The sequence below is a fragment of the Mustelus asterias genome, chromosome 10 (assembly GCF_964213995.1).
Source record: "Mustelus asterias chromosome 10, sMusAst1.hap1.1, whole genome shotgun sequence".
NCBI classification, from domain to species: domain Eukaryota; kingdom Metazoa; phylum Chordata; class Chondrichthyes; order Carcharhiniformes; family Triakidae; genus Mustelus; species Mustelus asterias.
In genome coordinates, this window is record NC_135810.1 from 55,984,278 (window position 1) to 55,999,953 (window position 15,676).

At 45.3% G+C, this 15,676-nt stretch overlaps 1 protein-coding gene across 2 annotated transcripts in view; it reads left to right on the forward strand.

The window, feature by feature from the left end:
- Positions 1–12,338, forward strand: part of LOC144499597 (macrophage metalloelastase-like) — a 60,041-nt gene extending 47,703 nt beyond the window's left edge. For both annotated transcript variants that reach the window (XM_078221735.1, XM_078221736.1), the window contains exons 8-10: positions 6,674–6,830; positions 6,935–7,035; positions 11,268–12,338. In XM_078221735.1, the coding sequence (XP_078077861.1) occupies positions 6,674–6,830; positions 6,935–7,035; positions 11,268–11,365 (356 nt within the window). In that variant the 3' untranslated portion in view covers positions 11,366–12,338. The remainder of the gene's footprint in view (positions 1–6,673; positions 6,831–6,934; positions 7,036–11,267) is intronic.
- The last annotated feature ends 3,338 nt before the right edge of the window (positions 12,339–15,676 follow it).

Genomic DNA, 15,676 nt, shown 5'->3' on the forward strand with positions numbered 1-15,676 from the left:
CCTGGTAAATCTCCTCTGCACTCTTTCCAGCGCTTCCACATCCTTCTTATAGTGAGGTGACCAGAACTGCACACAATATTCCAAATGCGGTCTCACCAAGGTCCTGTACAGTTGCAGCATAACCCCACGGCTCTTAAACTCCAACCCCCTGTTAATAAAAGCTAACACACTGTAGGCCTTCTTCACAGCTCTATCCACTTGAATGGCAACCTTTAGAGATCTGTGGATATGAACCCCAAGATCTCTCTGTTCCTCAACAGTCTTCAGAACCCTACCTTTGACCCTGTAATCCACATTTAAATTAGTCCTACCAAAATGAATCACCTCACATTTATCAGGGTTAAACTCCATTTGCCATTTTTCAGCTCAGCTTTGCATCCTATCTATGTCTCTTTGCAGCCTACAACAGCCCTCCACCTCATCCACTACTCCACCAATCTTGGTGTCATCAGCAAATTTACTGATCCACCCTTCAGCCCCCTCCTCTAAGTCATTAATAAAAATCACAAAGAGCAGAGGACCGAGCACTGATCCCTGCGGCACTCCGCTAGCAACCTGCCTCCAATCCGAAAATTTTTCATCCACCACCACCCTCTGTCTTCGATCAGACAGCCAGTTACCTATCCAATCGGCCAACTTTCCCTCTATCCCACACCTCCTCACTTTCATCATAAGCCGACCATGGGGGACCTTATCAAACGCCTTACTAAAATCCATGTATATGACATCAACTGCCCTACCTTCATCAACACACTTAGTTACCTCCTCAAAAAATTCTATCAAATTTGTGAGGCACGACTTGGCCTTCACGAATCCGTGCTGACTATCCGCTCCTATGTCTTATGGTCTTATTGGGGAGAGAGCGGGTAAATGGAGTTGAAATCAACCATGATTGAATGGTGGAGTGGACTCGATGGGCCGAATGGCCTTACTTCCACTCCTATGTCTTATGGTCTTATGGTCTTATGGATTAATCCGCATCTGTCTAAATGGTCGTAAATCCCATCTCTAAGGACCTTTTCCATCAATTTACCAACCACCGAAGTAAGACTAACCGGTCTATAATTACCAGGGTCATTTCTATTCCCTTTCTTAAACAGAGGAACAACATTCGCCATTCTCCAGTCCTCTGGCACCATCCCCGTGGACAGCGAGGACCCAAAGATCAAAGCCAAAGGCTCTGCAATCTCATCCCTTGCCTCCCAAAGAATCCTAGGATACATTTCATCAGGCCCAGGGGACTTATCAACCTTCAGTTTATTCAAAACTGCCAGGACATCCTCCCTCCGAACATCTATTTCCTCCAGCCTATTAGCCTGTAACACCTTCTCTTCCTCAAAAACATGGCCCCTCTCCTTGGTGAACACTGATGAAAAGTATTCATTCATCACCTCGCCTATCTCTACTGACTCCATACACAAGTTCCCACTACTGTCCTTGATCGGCCCTAACCTCACCCTGGTCATTCTTTTATTCCTCACATAAGAGTAAAAAGCCTTGGGGTTTCCTTGATCCGACCCACCAAGGACTTCTCGTGTCCCCTCCTAGCTCTCCTAAGCCCCTTTTTCAGCTCATTCCTTGCTAACTTGTAACCCTCAATCGAGCCATCTGAACCTTGTTTCCTCATCCCTATATAAGCTTCCCTCTTCCTTTTCACAAGACATTCCACCTCTTTCATGAACCATGGTTCCCTCACTCGGCCATTTCCTCCCTGCCTGACAGGGACATACCCATCAAGGACATCCAGTATTTGTTCCTTGAAAAAGTTCCACTTTTTATTAGTTCCTTTCTCTGACAGTTTCTGTTCCCAACTTATGCCCCCTAATTCTTGCCTAATCGCATCATAATTACCTCTTCCCCAATTGTAAACCTTGCCCTGCCGTACGGCCCTATCCCTCTCCATTGCAATAACAAAAGACACCGAATTGTGGTCACTATCTCCAAATTGCTCTCCCACAACCAAATCTAACACTTGGCCCGGTTCATTTCCCAGTACCAAATCCAATGTGGCCTCACCTCTTGTCGGCCTATCCACATATTGTGTCAGGAAACCCTCCCGCACACACTGCACAAAAACTGCCCCATCCGAACTATTTAACCTACAAAGGTTCCAATCAATATTTGGAAAGTTAAAGTCCCCATGACAACTACCCTGTGACCCCCACACATATCCATAATCTGCTTAGCAATTTCTTCCTCCACATCTCTATTACTATTTGGGGGCCTATAGTAAACTCCTAACAACGTGACCGCTCCTTTCCTATTTCTAACCTCAGCCCATATTAACTCAGTGTGCAGATCCCCCTCGAAGTGCCTTTCCGCAGCCGTTAAACTATCCTTGATTAACAATGCCACTCCTCCACCTCTTTTACCAGCTTCCCTACACTTAGTGAAACATCTATACCCCGGAATGTCCAAAAACCATTCCTGTCCTTGTTCTACCCACGTCTCCGTAATGGCCACAACATCGTAGTCCCAAGGACCAATCCACGCCCCAAGTTCATCTACCTTGTTCCGGATGCTCCTTGCATTGAAGTAGACACACTTCAACCCACCTTCCTGTCTACCAGTACCCACCCTTGACCCTGATACCTTCCCTAATACCTCACCACCCTCACTGACTTCTGGACTACAACTCCTTTTCCCACTCCCCTGACAAATTAGTTTAAGCCCCCCTGAAGAGCCGTAACAAATTTCCCTCCTAGGATATTGGTGCCCCTCTGGTTCAGGTGCACCCCGTCCTGTTTGTACAGGTCCCACCTTCCCCAGAATGTGTTCCAATTATCCACGTATCTGAAACCCTCCCTCCTACACCATCGCTGCAACCACATGTTTAACTGCACTCTCTCCCTGTTCCTCAACTCGCTATCACGTGGCACCGGCAACGTACCAGAGATGACCACATGTTTTGTCTTGGCTCTCAGCTTCCAGCCCAGCTCCAGAAATTCCTGCTTTAAATCCCCGTCCCTTCTCTTACCTATGTCATTGGTACCAATGTGTACCACGACTTGTGACTGTTTCCCCTCCCCCTTCAGAATCCGGAAAACACGGTCTGAGACGTCACGGACCTTGGCATCCGGTAGGCAACATACCATCCGTGAGTCTCTTTTGCTGCCACAGAACCTCCTATCTATCCCTCTAACTAACGAATCCCCAATAACTATTGCCCTCCCGCTCTGCCCCTTACCCTCCCGAGCCACAGAGACGGACACAGTGCTGGAGATCCTCTCACTGCGGCTCACCACTGGTATGTCATCCCCCTCAGCCGTATCCAAAGCGGAATACTTGTTGCTAAGGGGAACGACCACCGGGGATCCCTGCACGGACTGCTTCCTCCCAGCCCCTCTCACCGTCACCCATCTGATTTCATTCCTCGGAGTAACTGTATTCCTAAAGCTTCTGTCTATGGCCACCTCTGCGTCCCTAATGATCCTAAGTTCATCCAACTCCAGCTCCAGTTCCCTAACACGGTTTTGGAGGAGCTGCAGATGGGTGCACTTCCCACAGGTGTAATCAGCAGGGACACTGTCGTCGTCCCTCACCTCAAACATAGTGCAAGAGGAACATAGCACTGCCTGCACACCCATCCCCTCTAGATGCCTTGCCAGTACCAGGTAGAAACAGCAAAAATGAATTAAACTCACCCCTGCTCGCCCTTTCTGCCTAAGCCCTGTGAGCCAAAGCCTTATAGCTCACACTCTGCTTCCCACTCACTCCACTGCCCACCCCCGACGCTGCCCGCTGTATACTGCAGCCTACCTTTTATACTTCGCGCGCTTAAAAAACCCTTCCCAGACTCCTTAGCAGCCCACTTCCAGTTTTCACTTTAAACTTAAAATACTACTGCAAAAGTAAAGGCCAAAAAAAAAACACACACTAGCTGACTAATTAAATAAATAACCAATTCAATTAATCTCTCACCAGTACTGCTGCCTCCAATCACTCCCTCTCAGCTTGCTCCAGTGGAACAATGAGGGGGAACCTCCCTGGTAACTGACTTTTACAGTTAAAATAAAAACCCTTCCCAGACTCCTTAGCAGCCCACTTCCAGTTTTCACTTTAAACTTAAAATACTACTGCAAAGGTAAAGGCCAAAAAAACACACACTAGCTGACTAATTAAATAAATAAACAATTCAATTAATCTCTCACCAGAACTGCTGCCTCCAATCACTCCCTCTCAGCTTGCTCCAGTGGAACAATGAGGGGGAACCTCCCAGGTAACTGACTTTTGAAGTTAAAATAAAAACCCTTCCCAGACTCCTTAGCAGCCCACTTCCAGTTTTCACTTTAAACTTAAAATACTACTGCAAAAGTAAAGGCCAAAAAAAAAACACACACTAGCTGACTAATTAAATAAATAACCAATTCAATTAATCTCTCACCAGTACTGCTGCCTCCAATCACTCCCTCTCAGCTTGCTCCAGTGGAACAATGAGGGGGAACCTCCCTGGTAACTGACTTTTACAGTTAAAATAAAAACCCTTCCCAGACTCCTTAGCAGCCCACTTCCAGTTTTCACTTTAAACTTAAAATACTACTGCAAAAGTAAAGGCCAAAAAAAAACACAAACTAGCTGACTAATTAAATAAATAAACTATTCAATTAATCTCTCACCAGCACTGCTGCCTCCAATCACTCCCTCTCAGCTTGCTCCAGTGGAACAATGTGCCAAATTTCCTTAGTCTTCTGAGAAAGTAGAGGCATTGGTGGGCTTTCTTAGCTATAGTGTCAGCATTGGGGGACCAGGACGGGTGTTGGTGATCTGAACAGCTAAAAACTTGAAGCTCTCAACCATTTCTATTTTGTCCTCATTGATGTAGAAAGGGGCATGTTCTCCTTTATGCTTCCTGAAGTCAGTGACTATCTCCTTCATTTTGTTGACATTGAGGGAGAGATTATTGTTGCCACACCAGTTCACCAGATTCTCTATCTCATTCCTGTACTCTGTCTCGCCATTGTTTGAGATCCGACCCACTACAGTAGTGTCGTCAGCAAACTTGAAAATTGAGTTGGAGGGGAAACCATTTTAGCAATCCCTGCAGTTTATTTTTCCCCTGGCCACTGTAGAATCCTGTTTTCCTCTTTTCTTTTTGATGTATCGGTGCCTTCAGTCAGTTTCAGTGAAAGATCCAAAGTGGTCCATTCGGGGGCCATTGTTTTTTAAAAAACGTTTTAACTTCTTTCCTTTCCAAACAGGTCGAGAACTTCTCTTCCAAAAACTTCAGAACTTCTCTGTTTGAAGCCAGCACTTTATCCCTTGTGCAATGCCAGAGGGCCCAGGCTGGTACTGCCAAGCTGAGAATGCCCAGGTGGCACCCTACCCCCGGTGTCCAACCCTCTAGAGGGGCCTCGATTGCCCTTCATTCCAGCTGGTTCAGGCCGCCAGCTCCCTGCAAGTGGGGAGCTACTGTAAACCCCGCTGTAGTGAACCACCTCTAGTGGGGGATGGGGGGTTGGGGTGCTGGGGGGGAAAAGCTAGCAGGCCCAGAGATTTCAGTCCTGGGCCTGCTAATGATATTTGAATTATATGGAAATTGCCCCCTGCATTTCGATTGCAGCTCCGCACCAATTTCTGGCACGGAGCTGATAGTGCCGGATATCCGGTGTTGGGTGATGTGCTCAGGGCCGGATGCCCAGCGCGAATTGTGCAAAGTGGCCGGTGCTTGAATCTCCCGGCCCACTGCGCTACAAAATCAGTGCAGCGGGATGGGAGAATTGCCCCGCGTGTCTCTGCTTGGGAAACTGGACTCTTTTGACCCTGCTGTGGAGGACCGGGCCCAATATGCATTACATTTTCAGGGCTAATGACATTGTGGCAGATGAAAAGCAAAGTGTCATTCTTCTGACCACTTGTGGACCATGAACATTTGCTGTTATTCGCAGCTAAACTTTCCCGGAGGCACCAGATACAAAAACCTTCCAGGAATTGGCAGTCCTACTGAGGGAATATTATGACCCTAAGCCACCTCTGATCCTGAGAAGGTACGAGTTTTACTTGGCACTCCAGGAGACGAGGAGTCTGTTATAGGTTTCCTCACAAGGTTGAGATGACTGGCGGAAGCATGCAAATTCGGGTTAACACTTAATGAGTTGCTAAGTGACTGTTTGGTCTGTGGGATCCATAATGTAACTATCCAAAAACACCTGTTGACTGAAGCCCAACTGTGCTTCAAGCAGGTGCTGCAGCTGGCCTTATTATTGGAAAATTCTGCAAGTGGGGCATATGAGTTGCGAGGTATCCCGATGGAAGTGGACACCCATGCCAGTTTGATGAGATCGGGGACCACCACTTGAGCACAGGTGATTACATAGCCTCCCTTAGGAAGTATCCAGATACAAGTAAACCCAGATTGGCCCACTGTATAGCCTCAAAGTAAAGCCAAACTTTGACCAGACAGTCAACAATTCCTTCAGAATCCCATAGATTTTCTAAGAAGCTTTGGGACATTTGAACACTTTGCTTACAAGAAATACAGAAGCGGGTGTTGTGAAACGAGGCTGTTTGTCCTCCCGCTCAGTTTCCATTCTTAAACCGCTGAGAAATGTAAAATTCCGCCCTCTGGTGTCACAATATTGGACAACTTTTTAAACAGTCCTTTGATATAAAACTGAGTGACTGTCTGGCCAATAATTCTGTGATTATTCTTTAAAAAAAACTGTTCACCTTGCAGGATCTCAATACTGGCTTTACACTGGGAATGTTCTGAGGTCAGGATATCCAAGGCCTATCTCGGATTTTGGTTTTCCAAGCGGTGTAACTAAAATAGATGCCGCAATGCAAGTTGAATGGAGTTGGATAATGTTCTTTGCGGGAGATCTGTTCTGGAGGTATGTGCTGTCATAACCTTTTCGAAGTTTGACCCAGCGTCTGACGTTTTTGTGCTTATGTGTTGAAAATCATAACCTACTGAGCCATGTATTTTTTTATTTAGGTATAATCTAGATGAAAATGAAATGAGTAGCAGAAGTCCAAGATTAATAGCAAACATCTTTAAAAACATTTCAACTGTGGATGCAGCTGTTAACCATCATGGTGAGTGTCCACTTATCAGAGAAAGATAAATTATTGTTTTCTAACAGCAGCACAAATGAAATAATAAAATCAATGTGTAAAATATACCAGTGAGATTTAAAAGATTGCTTTTTAATGCAGATGTTCTTAACGAAATGGATTTCTTTACATTAATAATATAGGGACTGTTTGTTGCACCAAATCCATATTTATAGGAACGTGGATTATGGAATCTGGGATAAAGAAAAAATTTAATATTTATCACTGGGAAATCAGGATTGCCACAATTCAGCAGGTCTGACAGTCATTTCTCTGATCTCTGCTCCATTGAAGCAAGGCTTCCATTGGGAGAATCTCCCTAAATTTGTCATAATTTTTCCTCTTTTCTTGAATAATTTACACTTTGCAGAGTACCGGTGATTTTCTGGTATCTGTCCATAATATAAGATTGGTGAATTTTGCACCATTTCCCTTCTGTCACAATTCAAATGTGTCACATTCACATTGTAGTGACACTTTTCATATAGAGATATTAACCGATTCTTCAAAAGTACAAAATACCGCAGGGTAGACCAATGATAGGAACGGTTTCAACACTGATTAGTGGGGGAGTCGTACGGTCTCCCTGATTTCTACATGCCATTCCTGCACAAGTGAAATGTTGAAAGTCAGCCTGAATGCTGGGCCTCATGGTTGCCATGGTGATTGTCATCTGGGCCCAGTGTTGCCCCACTGGCCAGTGACAGTAGGAGACAGATTTTTCTGTGCCCGGGGGCTCCTTTGAGATTTTGACCAATCTCAGCAGTCCCCTAGGAGGTGGGCATGTGCCACTGGTGCAAGGTAGAAGTTTATTCAGCTCTCAACTGTTTGATTTGGGAGTTGACAAGTGACAGTTACCACTGTAATGAATTTGTTCCTCCTCAGATAACTTAGTTTAATGTATTTATATGCTTAGTTTTAGTGGAACAAAGAGTCACTGAACTGAAATCTTCGTGCATTCAGTGTGCTTTTTTTGTGTTATATTTATTTACCTCCCATCCAATTTTATACTCCAGTGGCTTACTTTAATGGAAAAAAATGTCCACTTGCCCCGCTTATTTCCCACAAGGTATAAGGTAAAAATGAGGCCAACATCCCCTAAAAATGGAAATCTGCCCACTGTTGACATAACAACAAGATATGACAGGCTTAAGAAATAATAATTAGCAGAAGGATAAGTTATTTTCCTGATTAAATTGTATGTTTTCACTTCCCCACTGGAGATTAGCCAATATAATAATGGGAAATCTTGCATTTGGCAACCACTTCATTCATCACATGATTTCCCATGTCATACTTCTCACCATCTGTTGTGTAAATGTCAATCATTTAGCGCTTTAACTCAATAGGGTTAGTCTGAACACTTCTGCTTTAGAAATGTGTTTAGTAGCAAAGTGTATGATTCAAATTCTGTAACTTGCATGCGTATAACCGTGGTCAATTGATGGAGCTGGCAGAATCTGCAGGACTCTGCGCGTTGATTCAGATTCCCAGCTACAATTATAACATGACTGTTATTTCAGTTTTGTCATGGGAAAGATTTGTCCTGCTGCTGCTTGAGCCCAGGAGTTTAAATCTGGCTCAGTGTTAAATGTTGATATTGTCGGGGAATTCCCTGAAACCAAAACCATCAAAATGGTGACTGCATGTTATTTGCTGCTTTTGTCTCTACCTGACTAAATGGAAAAGCTGAAGTAAATTGTTCTGAATTGTTTTACATATTCATGCTCCACATGCACATGTTGTGCTTAGATATGAATCCTAAAACTGTGAGCTCCTGAACTGTGAGCCCCCAGCCCAGTCAGGTCAAATTTGCATTGCTCCCCATTCTTGAAATGGGATTAAGCGCATTAGTTGGCTCTATTCTCCCTCCACAGATGCTGTCAGATCTGCTGAGATTTTCCAGCATTTTCTGTTTTAGTTTCAGATTCCAGCATCCGCAGTTTTTTGCCTTTATATTGAACTGTTAGGAAAGAAACGAAAATCTCTCCAATCCTGATTACACATATTGCTGAGAGTATTAACACTATCTGTCCAACTCTTTCATTGAAGAAAAATGAATTGAAAAAATTCTGAGGCATGATCTGGGCATTAATTTGAGGTGTTGGTGCTCTCCAGCACCAACCTAGCTGAATTTTATAGGATCACTGGAAAAGCTACAGATTTAACTTGGGGCATTTTCATATCCAAAAGATCATCTCCAGTGCCCACCTGCCCCATTCTGTCAGGATTCTGAGTCTATCCAACCCCTAGGAGACTGCAAAATGAGGGTAAACCGGCCATAAAATTCCACCCATACCCTCCGGAGAGGAAAACACCTGCTCCCCATGAATGGGGAACAGTTGTGTTGGCCTCGCCTGTGGAACCCGGAGGCCATTGAGGCCCCCCCAGGGAGGCTAAAGGCAAGGGGAGGTGCCCTTTAGGCAGTGCCAGCCTGGCAGTGCCATCCTGGCACCTGGCACCTTGGCGCTGCCAGCCTGGCAATTGGGCATTGCCCACGAGGCACCTTGGCACTGCTGACCGGACAGTGCCAAGCGGCGGGGCCTATTGCACGGGACCTATGGGGGCAGGGCTTGAAGGGGCGGGTACGGGGCCACTCTGCAGATCTGATCAGATCGGCGAGGGCCTGCTGCCACTCTCCAGGCAATCTGATCAGGTGAGGGGGAGGGAGGGGGGGCCTGCAGATGCAATCAGATCCGGGGGGGGGGGGGGGGGGGCACTGCCACTCTGTAACGCAATCAGATCGTGGGGGTGGGGGAGGGCCACTATAGGTGGCAATGGGAGGTGGTGGGGGTTCGGGGTTCGGGATTGGCCGCCACAATTGTGGGCAGGGGGTAGTGGCTGTGTTGAGACTGCCTGCAGCAGCAGGGACGTAACAGCTCACTTTCTGTCAGACCCCTACTTTTGGAATTGTGCAGGTACAGCATCAGAAGTCTGCACATGCACAATAGCTCCCTCTGCAGTTGCTAATGCGCATCTGCAGACACAGAGGTCTGTGCATGCGCCATAGCTCCCTCTGCAGGTTGGCTGGCGCATTAAGTCCAGCCCACTGCCTGCAGCAGCTAGAAACAGTCAAAGCCCATATTTTCAATGACTAAGTGCATAAGATTGTGTGTGAAAATTCACCTAAAAAAGGGATCAGGAACACTCCCATTTTCACGCTAGCTGGACACTTATAATCAATCAACAAACTGAGATGCTATGTACTTGCTCGGGGGACGTAAATGATTCTATGGCACTATTTTGAATAAGTGCCGAGGAGTTATCCTGATGTCTTGGCCGATATTTATCCCTCATGCGACAGTTTATCTTGTTCTTATCACATTGCTGTTTGTGGTAGTTTGCTGTGTGCATATTGACTGCTGGTTTCCTACACTGTAATAATGATTACACTTTCATTGGCTGGAAGCACTTTGAGATAAGATCATAAGAACTAGGAGCAAGTGTCGGCCATTCAGCCCCTCGAACCTGCTCTGTCATTCAATACGATAATAGCTGACCTCATCACAGCCTCCTCTCCACCTTCTTGCCCACTTCCCATAACCTTTCATCCTGCTACTAATTAAAGACCTATTTAACCTTGTTTAGTGAATTCTGGGGTGGAGAATTCCACAGATTCACAATGCTTTGAGTGAAGTAATTCCTCCTCATTTCTGTTTAAATCTGCCTCCCCATAGCCTAAAACGATGGCCTCTCATTCTAGAATGTCCAACAAGGGGAAACAGCCTCTTTACCTCTACGCTGTCAATCCCCTTCAGCATCTTATTTAGAGATGTATGGTGAAATGTGTTTTATATATAAATGCAAGCCTACATTTCTGTGACACGTGCTTCCCTGGTCTGGCAATACCCATGGCACCCATTTGCACCATTTTGTTGACTATTACATTTGATCTTTCATGGAATGCCAGTTTTGGACCAGACTCCAATCTTTTCTGATCTAGAAATGCAGGGATCCCAACATCAGGAATCCTTGCCCCTTGTTCTATCTCCGCTCCCTTGGCATCATTGTTCTTGTAAGGAACAGCCAGATGTTCTGCCCGTTATAAGGCCAACTGTAAGCTCCAAGAGTCAGCAGGAACCTGGCATCTGTCCGATTCTGAGATGTCCCGGTACCCTGCTAGAGTTACAGCATAAATCTGATGGAACACACGAGGAAATGTGGTTCCCCATGTTTGAAGCAAATAATAAATAAACTTTTCTTTCAATTGACAGGGTTTTTCTACCTCACAAGTGGACCTTCTGTGTACAAATACCAGGGTACTCGATTCATAAAATCTTCCAGACCAAATGGGTGGATGAATTGTACCTAAATAAATGTGCTTTGTCATCACACCACCAACTCATGGAGAATGATGTTCATCAAGGATGGGCATGTTACAATCGATATAACACAAAATTAACTATTCAGTCAAGCTTAATCATTAACTCTTTCATAATATAGTTGCTACTTTTAATTTCAAATCAATTAATCAATTGATTTAATTGCTCAATTTATTGCATAATTTGGAACAAGATAAGGCCAATATAGCATTTAATCTTTAAAATACATTTTAGCATATATTCTGCTCTGCATATATTTTTTATAATTAAAAACAGAAAATGCTGGATAAACTCAGCTGGTCTGGTAGCATCTGACAAGAGAGAGAGAAACAGAGCTAACATTTCCAGCCCATATGACTCTCCTACAGAACTGAAAAGGGATAGAAATGTGATGAATGATCATGCCTACATCTGGAGTTCACAAATATTACTTTGAGTAAATTTAGTTAATTTTTACCCCTTTCCTGATCCACTAGCTGCCCACCGCTGTACCACATTTCATACTTTTGACTCGTTTAATCCCAAACCATTGTTTAAAAGGTACACATTAAAAAACATGTGAAAATTCAGCAATGCCTTAACGGCATTGCTTGCCATCAATGTGATGACCAAGGCTGCTTATGTGAGCAGCATTGCATGATGCTCGGAGAGATGGGTCAGAGTTTGGGTCAGAAGCTTTTTTGTATAAGGGCCAGAATTTTATGTTGCTCGGGCGAGTGGAAACATGTGAAATCTCGCAAGAAGATGTCGTGCAAGAGTTGGAAGCAGACCCGCCGACAACCAAGTAGACATTTAGACAGTTAAGGGGTCACTTTGATGGAATTTTAAGTGGCCTGTCTGTTTTTACAGTTGGCAGGTGGATCAATTGGCCGGAGAACCTTCACATTTTAGCTGCAACCTCGATCCAGGGTGGGATGAAATGTCAGGACTGAAATAAAATTTAAAAAGGTGTTGGGGACAGAGACTTGTTTTTGATTGTTCTGCTTAGACACTCTTTTTTTCATCCGAATTTATTATTCACAGGTCAGCAGCTCTCTGAGAACATTCCACAGCGGCTGTCCCACTGAGGGTGCACATTAGAAGCAGCAGCCTGCACCCTCCCTCTTCCCGCCCCCTCCATTCCCACCCCCTCCATTCCCGCCCTCTCCATTCCCACCCTGTCCCATTCCCAACTTCTCCCCTTCCCACCCTCTTCCCATTCCCACCCACTCCCCATTCCCACCCTCTTCCCATTCCCACCCTCTTCCCATTCCAGCCCACTCTATTCCCAACCTCTCCCATTCCCACCCTCTTCCCATTCCCACTCTCTCCCCATTCCCATTCTCTCGCCATTCCTGCCATGTCCCCATTTCCATTCTCTCCCCATTCCCGCCCTTCCCATTCCCATTCTCTCCCTATTCCCACCCTCCCCATTCCTATTCCCTCCCCATTCCCATCCTCTTCATTCCCGCCATCTCCAGCAGCCTGCACCCTCTCCCAAACCCACCCTCTCCCCATTCCTACCCTCTCCCATTCCCACCCACTTTATTCCCACCCTCTCCCCATTCCCACCCTCTCCCATTCCCACCCTCTCCCCATTCCCGCCTACTCTATTCCCACCCTTTCCCCCTTCCCGCCCTCTCCCCATTCCCACCCTTTCCCCATTCCCGCCCTCTCCAGCTCTCACGGGAAAAGGGAAATTTCAGGCCAACATCTTGATTAAATTCCAGCCAGCGATGAAATTTCAATTTTTCACAGTTAGGTTTTGACACGTGGGAGCATAAATAACCTCAACAGCAACGCCTGATACTTTGGGGAAATTTTACTGACAATTGGGCCCAAAACCCAGTCAGCTGCCTTTGTTACATCTCAACCTTGAGTTGACTGTCGATTTGAGGTGGCCTTGGATGTTCTCCTGTTCTTTTATTGACCATTCATTGTGCATGGGGATTGCAGCAAAAATTGTGAAAAGGTAACAGACCTAGTTGGTTGTATTTCCCATCAAGGGAAAGCTTCTATAATTACTTTGTCGATGCACTGAGATTTTATGATCCTTTCATGGGATGTGGGCATCGTTCACTTATTGTGTGAAATTCATGGATATTTAGGAAAAAAAATCAGTGCTGTTTATCTCCACAAACAAGCCTCGTATCTCCTTCATGTGAGAGAACGTAGGACAAATATTTATGAGAGGCTTTGGGACCCCAATGTCAGGATAAGGAACGAGTCGCGAGCCTGAACTTGCTGGCAGCCGAACCCATGTGGCGATTTTCCCACAGGCAGCCTCCTAATTTGCTGCCCATGGGCCCACTGCCCAATTAAGGCTGGTGGGCAGCCTCCTGGTGCTGCTGGTTCAAGCACAGGGCCAGCAGCTCAGTGCCAGTGTGGTAAGATGTAAATTTGGGAACATCCTTCACATTCGCCTGGGAGAGTTAAAGACACTACGTTGAGAATTTTGTACTGCAGGATTCTTACTGTCCTGCAACCCATCCCTCAGGATGCATCCTACAGGAAGTACACTGAACAGACCATCAATGAACGCTTTAACTCGGTAAAATCAGAGCTCAATATTCAAAAACTGGAAAACAAAATTAACTGTGGGCAGAGAGAGGAAGTCATTTCACAGGCTGAGAATGAACTTTCTCTGGCATATAAAACGGCCACGTGGAAAGCTTTTTAATGTACAAAGGTTTCATCATTATTTATATGGTCATCATTTAACATTATTGACTGATTTGTCAACCCTTAACTACTATTTTTGGGCTGTATAAAGGTATACCATTGTTAGCTGCTTTCTATTATCAATCCTATGTACAACAACGTAGTCATGACCACAGATGTAAAGGGGGAGGGATGTTATTTATTTAACTGGTTGCATGATTGCTTTAAGATCTGGTCACCTGATTTGAGGGTGATGTCATTAGAGTGTGGCACAGGCAGTTGCTTTCAGTTTCCATTTGTTCTCTGTACAGGTCAGAGCTCCGAGAATAATTTGGTTGTTGATAGTTTTAATATATGTGTGTAAACCACATTCTTTTCTTTTTGTTAAAAAGCCACAACCCTGAACATAGTTAGGAGCTTACACCCTCCCCCCCAGCACTGTGGGTGTACTTACACAATGTAGACAGCAGCAGCTCCACAGGGTAGCTCACCACCATCTTCTCATGGACAGTCAGGGGTGGGCAATGAACGTTAGCCTAGCCAGTGACATCTCATCCTGTGAATGAATAAAAACAACCAACAAAAGCTTTAGTAATCCAGAGGCATAGACTACTGCATCAGTGAAACTTGTTCCAATCCCACCATGTCAGTTGGTGGAATTTAACTGCAGTCAATAAATTTAGAATTAAAGAAGTTAGCCTTGGTAATCATGACCAGGAAACCATTGCTGATTATTGTAAAAATAAATTTTGTTTCGGGGAAGGAAATCTGTGTCCTTATCTGGTCTGGTCTACATGTGACTCCAGACCCACAGCAATGTAACTCTAATCCCGAGTGGCCTTGTAAACCGCTCCATTGTATCAAACAGCTACAAAGTCTATGAAAAGGAACATAACCAGATGGATCATCCTGCATTGACATAGGCAGCAGAAACAACAATGGTAAACCCAGCCCTGAAGACCCTGTTGACACAGCCCTGTTGACCCTGAAAATTCCTCCTTACTAACATCTAGGGGCTTCCGCCCCCATTGGGAGGGCTGTCCCACAGACTAGTCAAGTAACAGCCAGATATAGTGATACCCATTGAATTATACCTTACAGACAATGTCCCAGGAACCGGCATCACCATCCCTGAATATGTACTGTCTCACCAGCAGGACAGACCCAGCAATTTGGTATACATTTGGGTGGGAGGTGCCTTGGAAGTTCTCAATATCAACCCTGGACCCCATGAAGTCTCATGGCAACAGATCAAACATGGGCAAGGAGACCTCTTGCTCGTTGACATTTAAATGCACCCCCTCCTCACTCTTGCCCCAACTGATGAATCGGTACGCTTTCATGTTGAACACCACTTGGAGGAAACACTGAGGGTGCTAAGTGTGCAGAATGTTACTCTGTTTGGGGACTTCAATGTCCATCATCAAGAGTGGCTTGGTAGCACCACTAATGATCGAGCTGGCCAGGTCCTAAAGGACATAGCTGCCAGACTGGGACTCTGAGAGGTGGTGAGGGAATCAACAAGAGGGAAAAACCTACCTGATCTCGTCCTCACCAATCTATTTGTCACCAATGCATCTATTCATGACAGTTTGGTATGAGTGACCACTGCACAGTCTTCGTGGAGATGAAGTCTTTGAGGTTGTGCGGTACTAGCACTG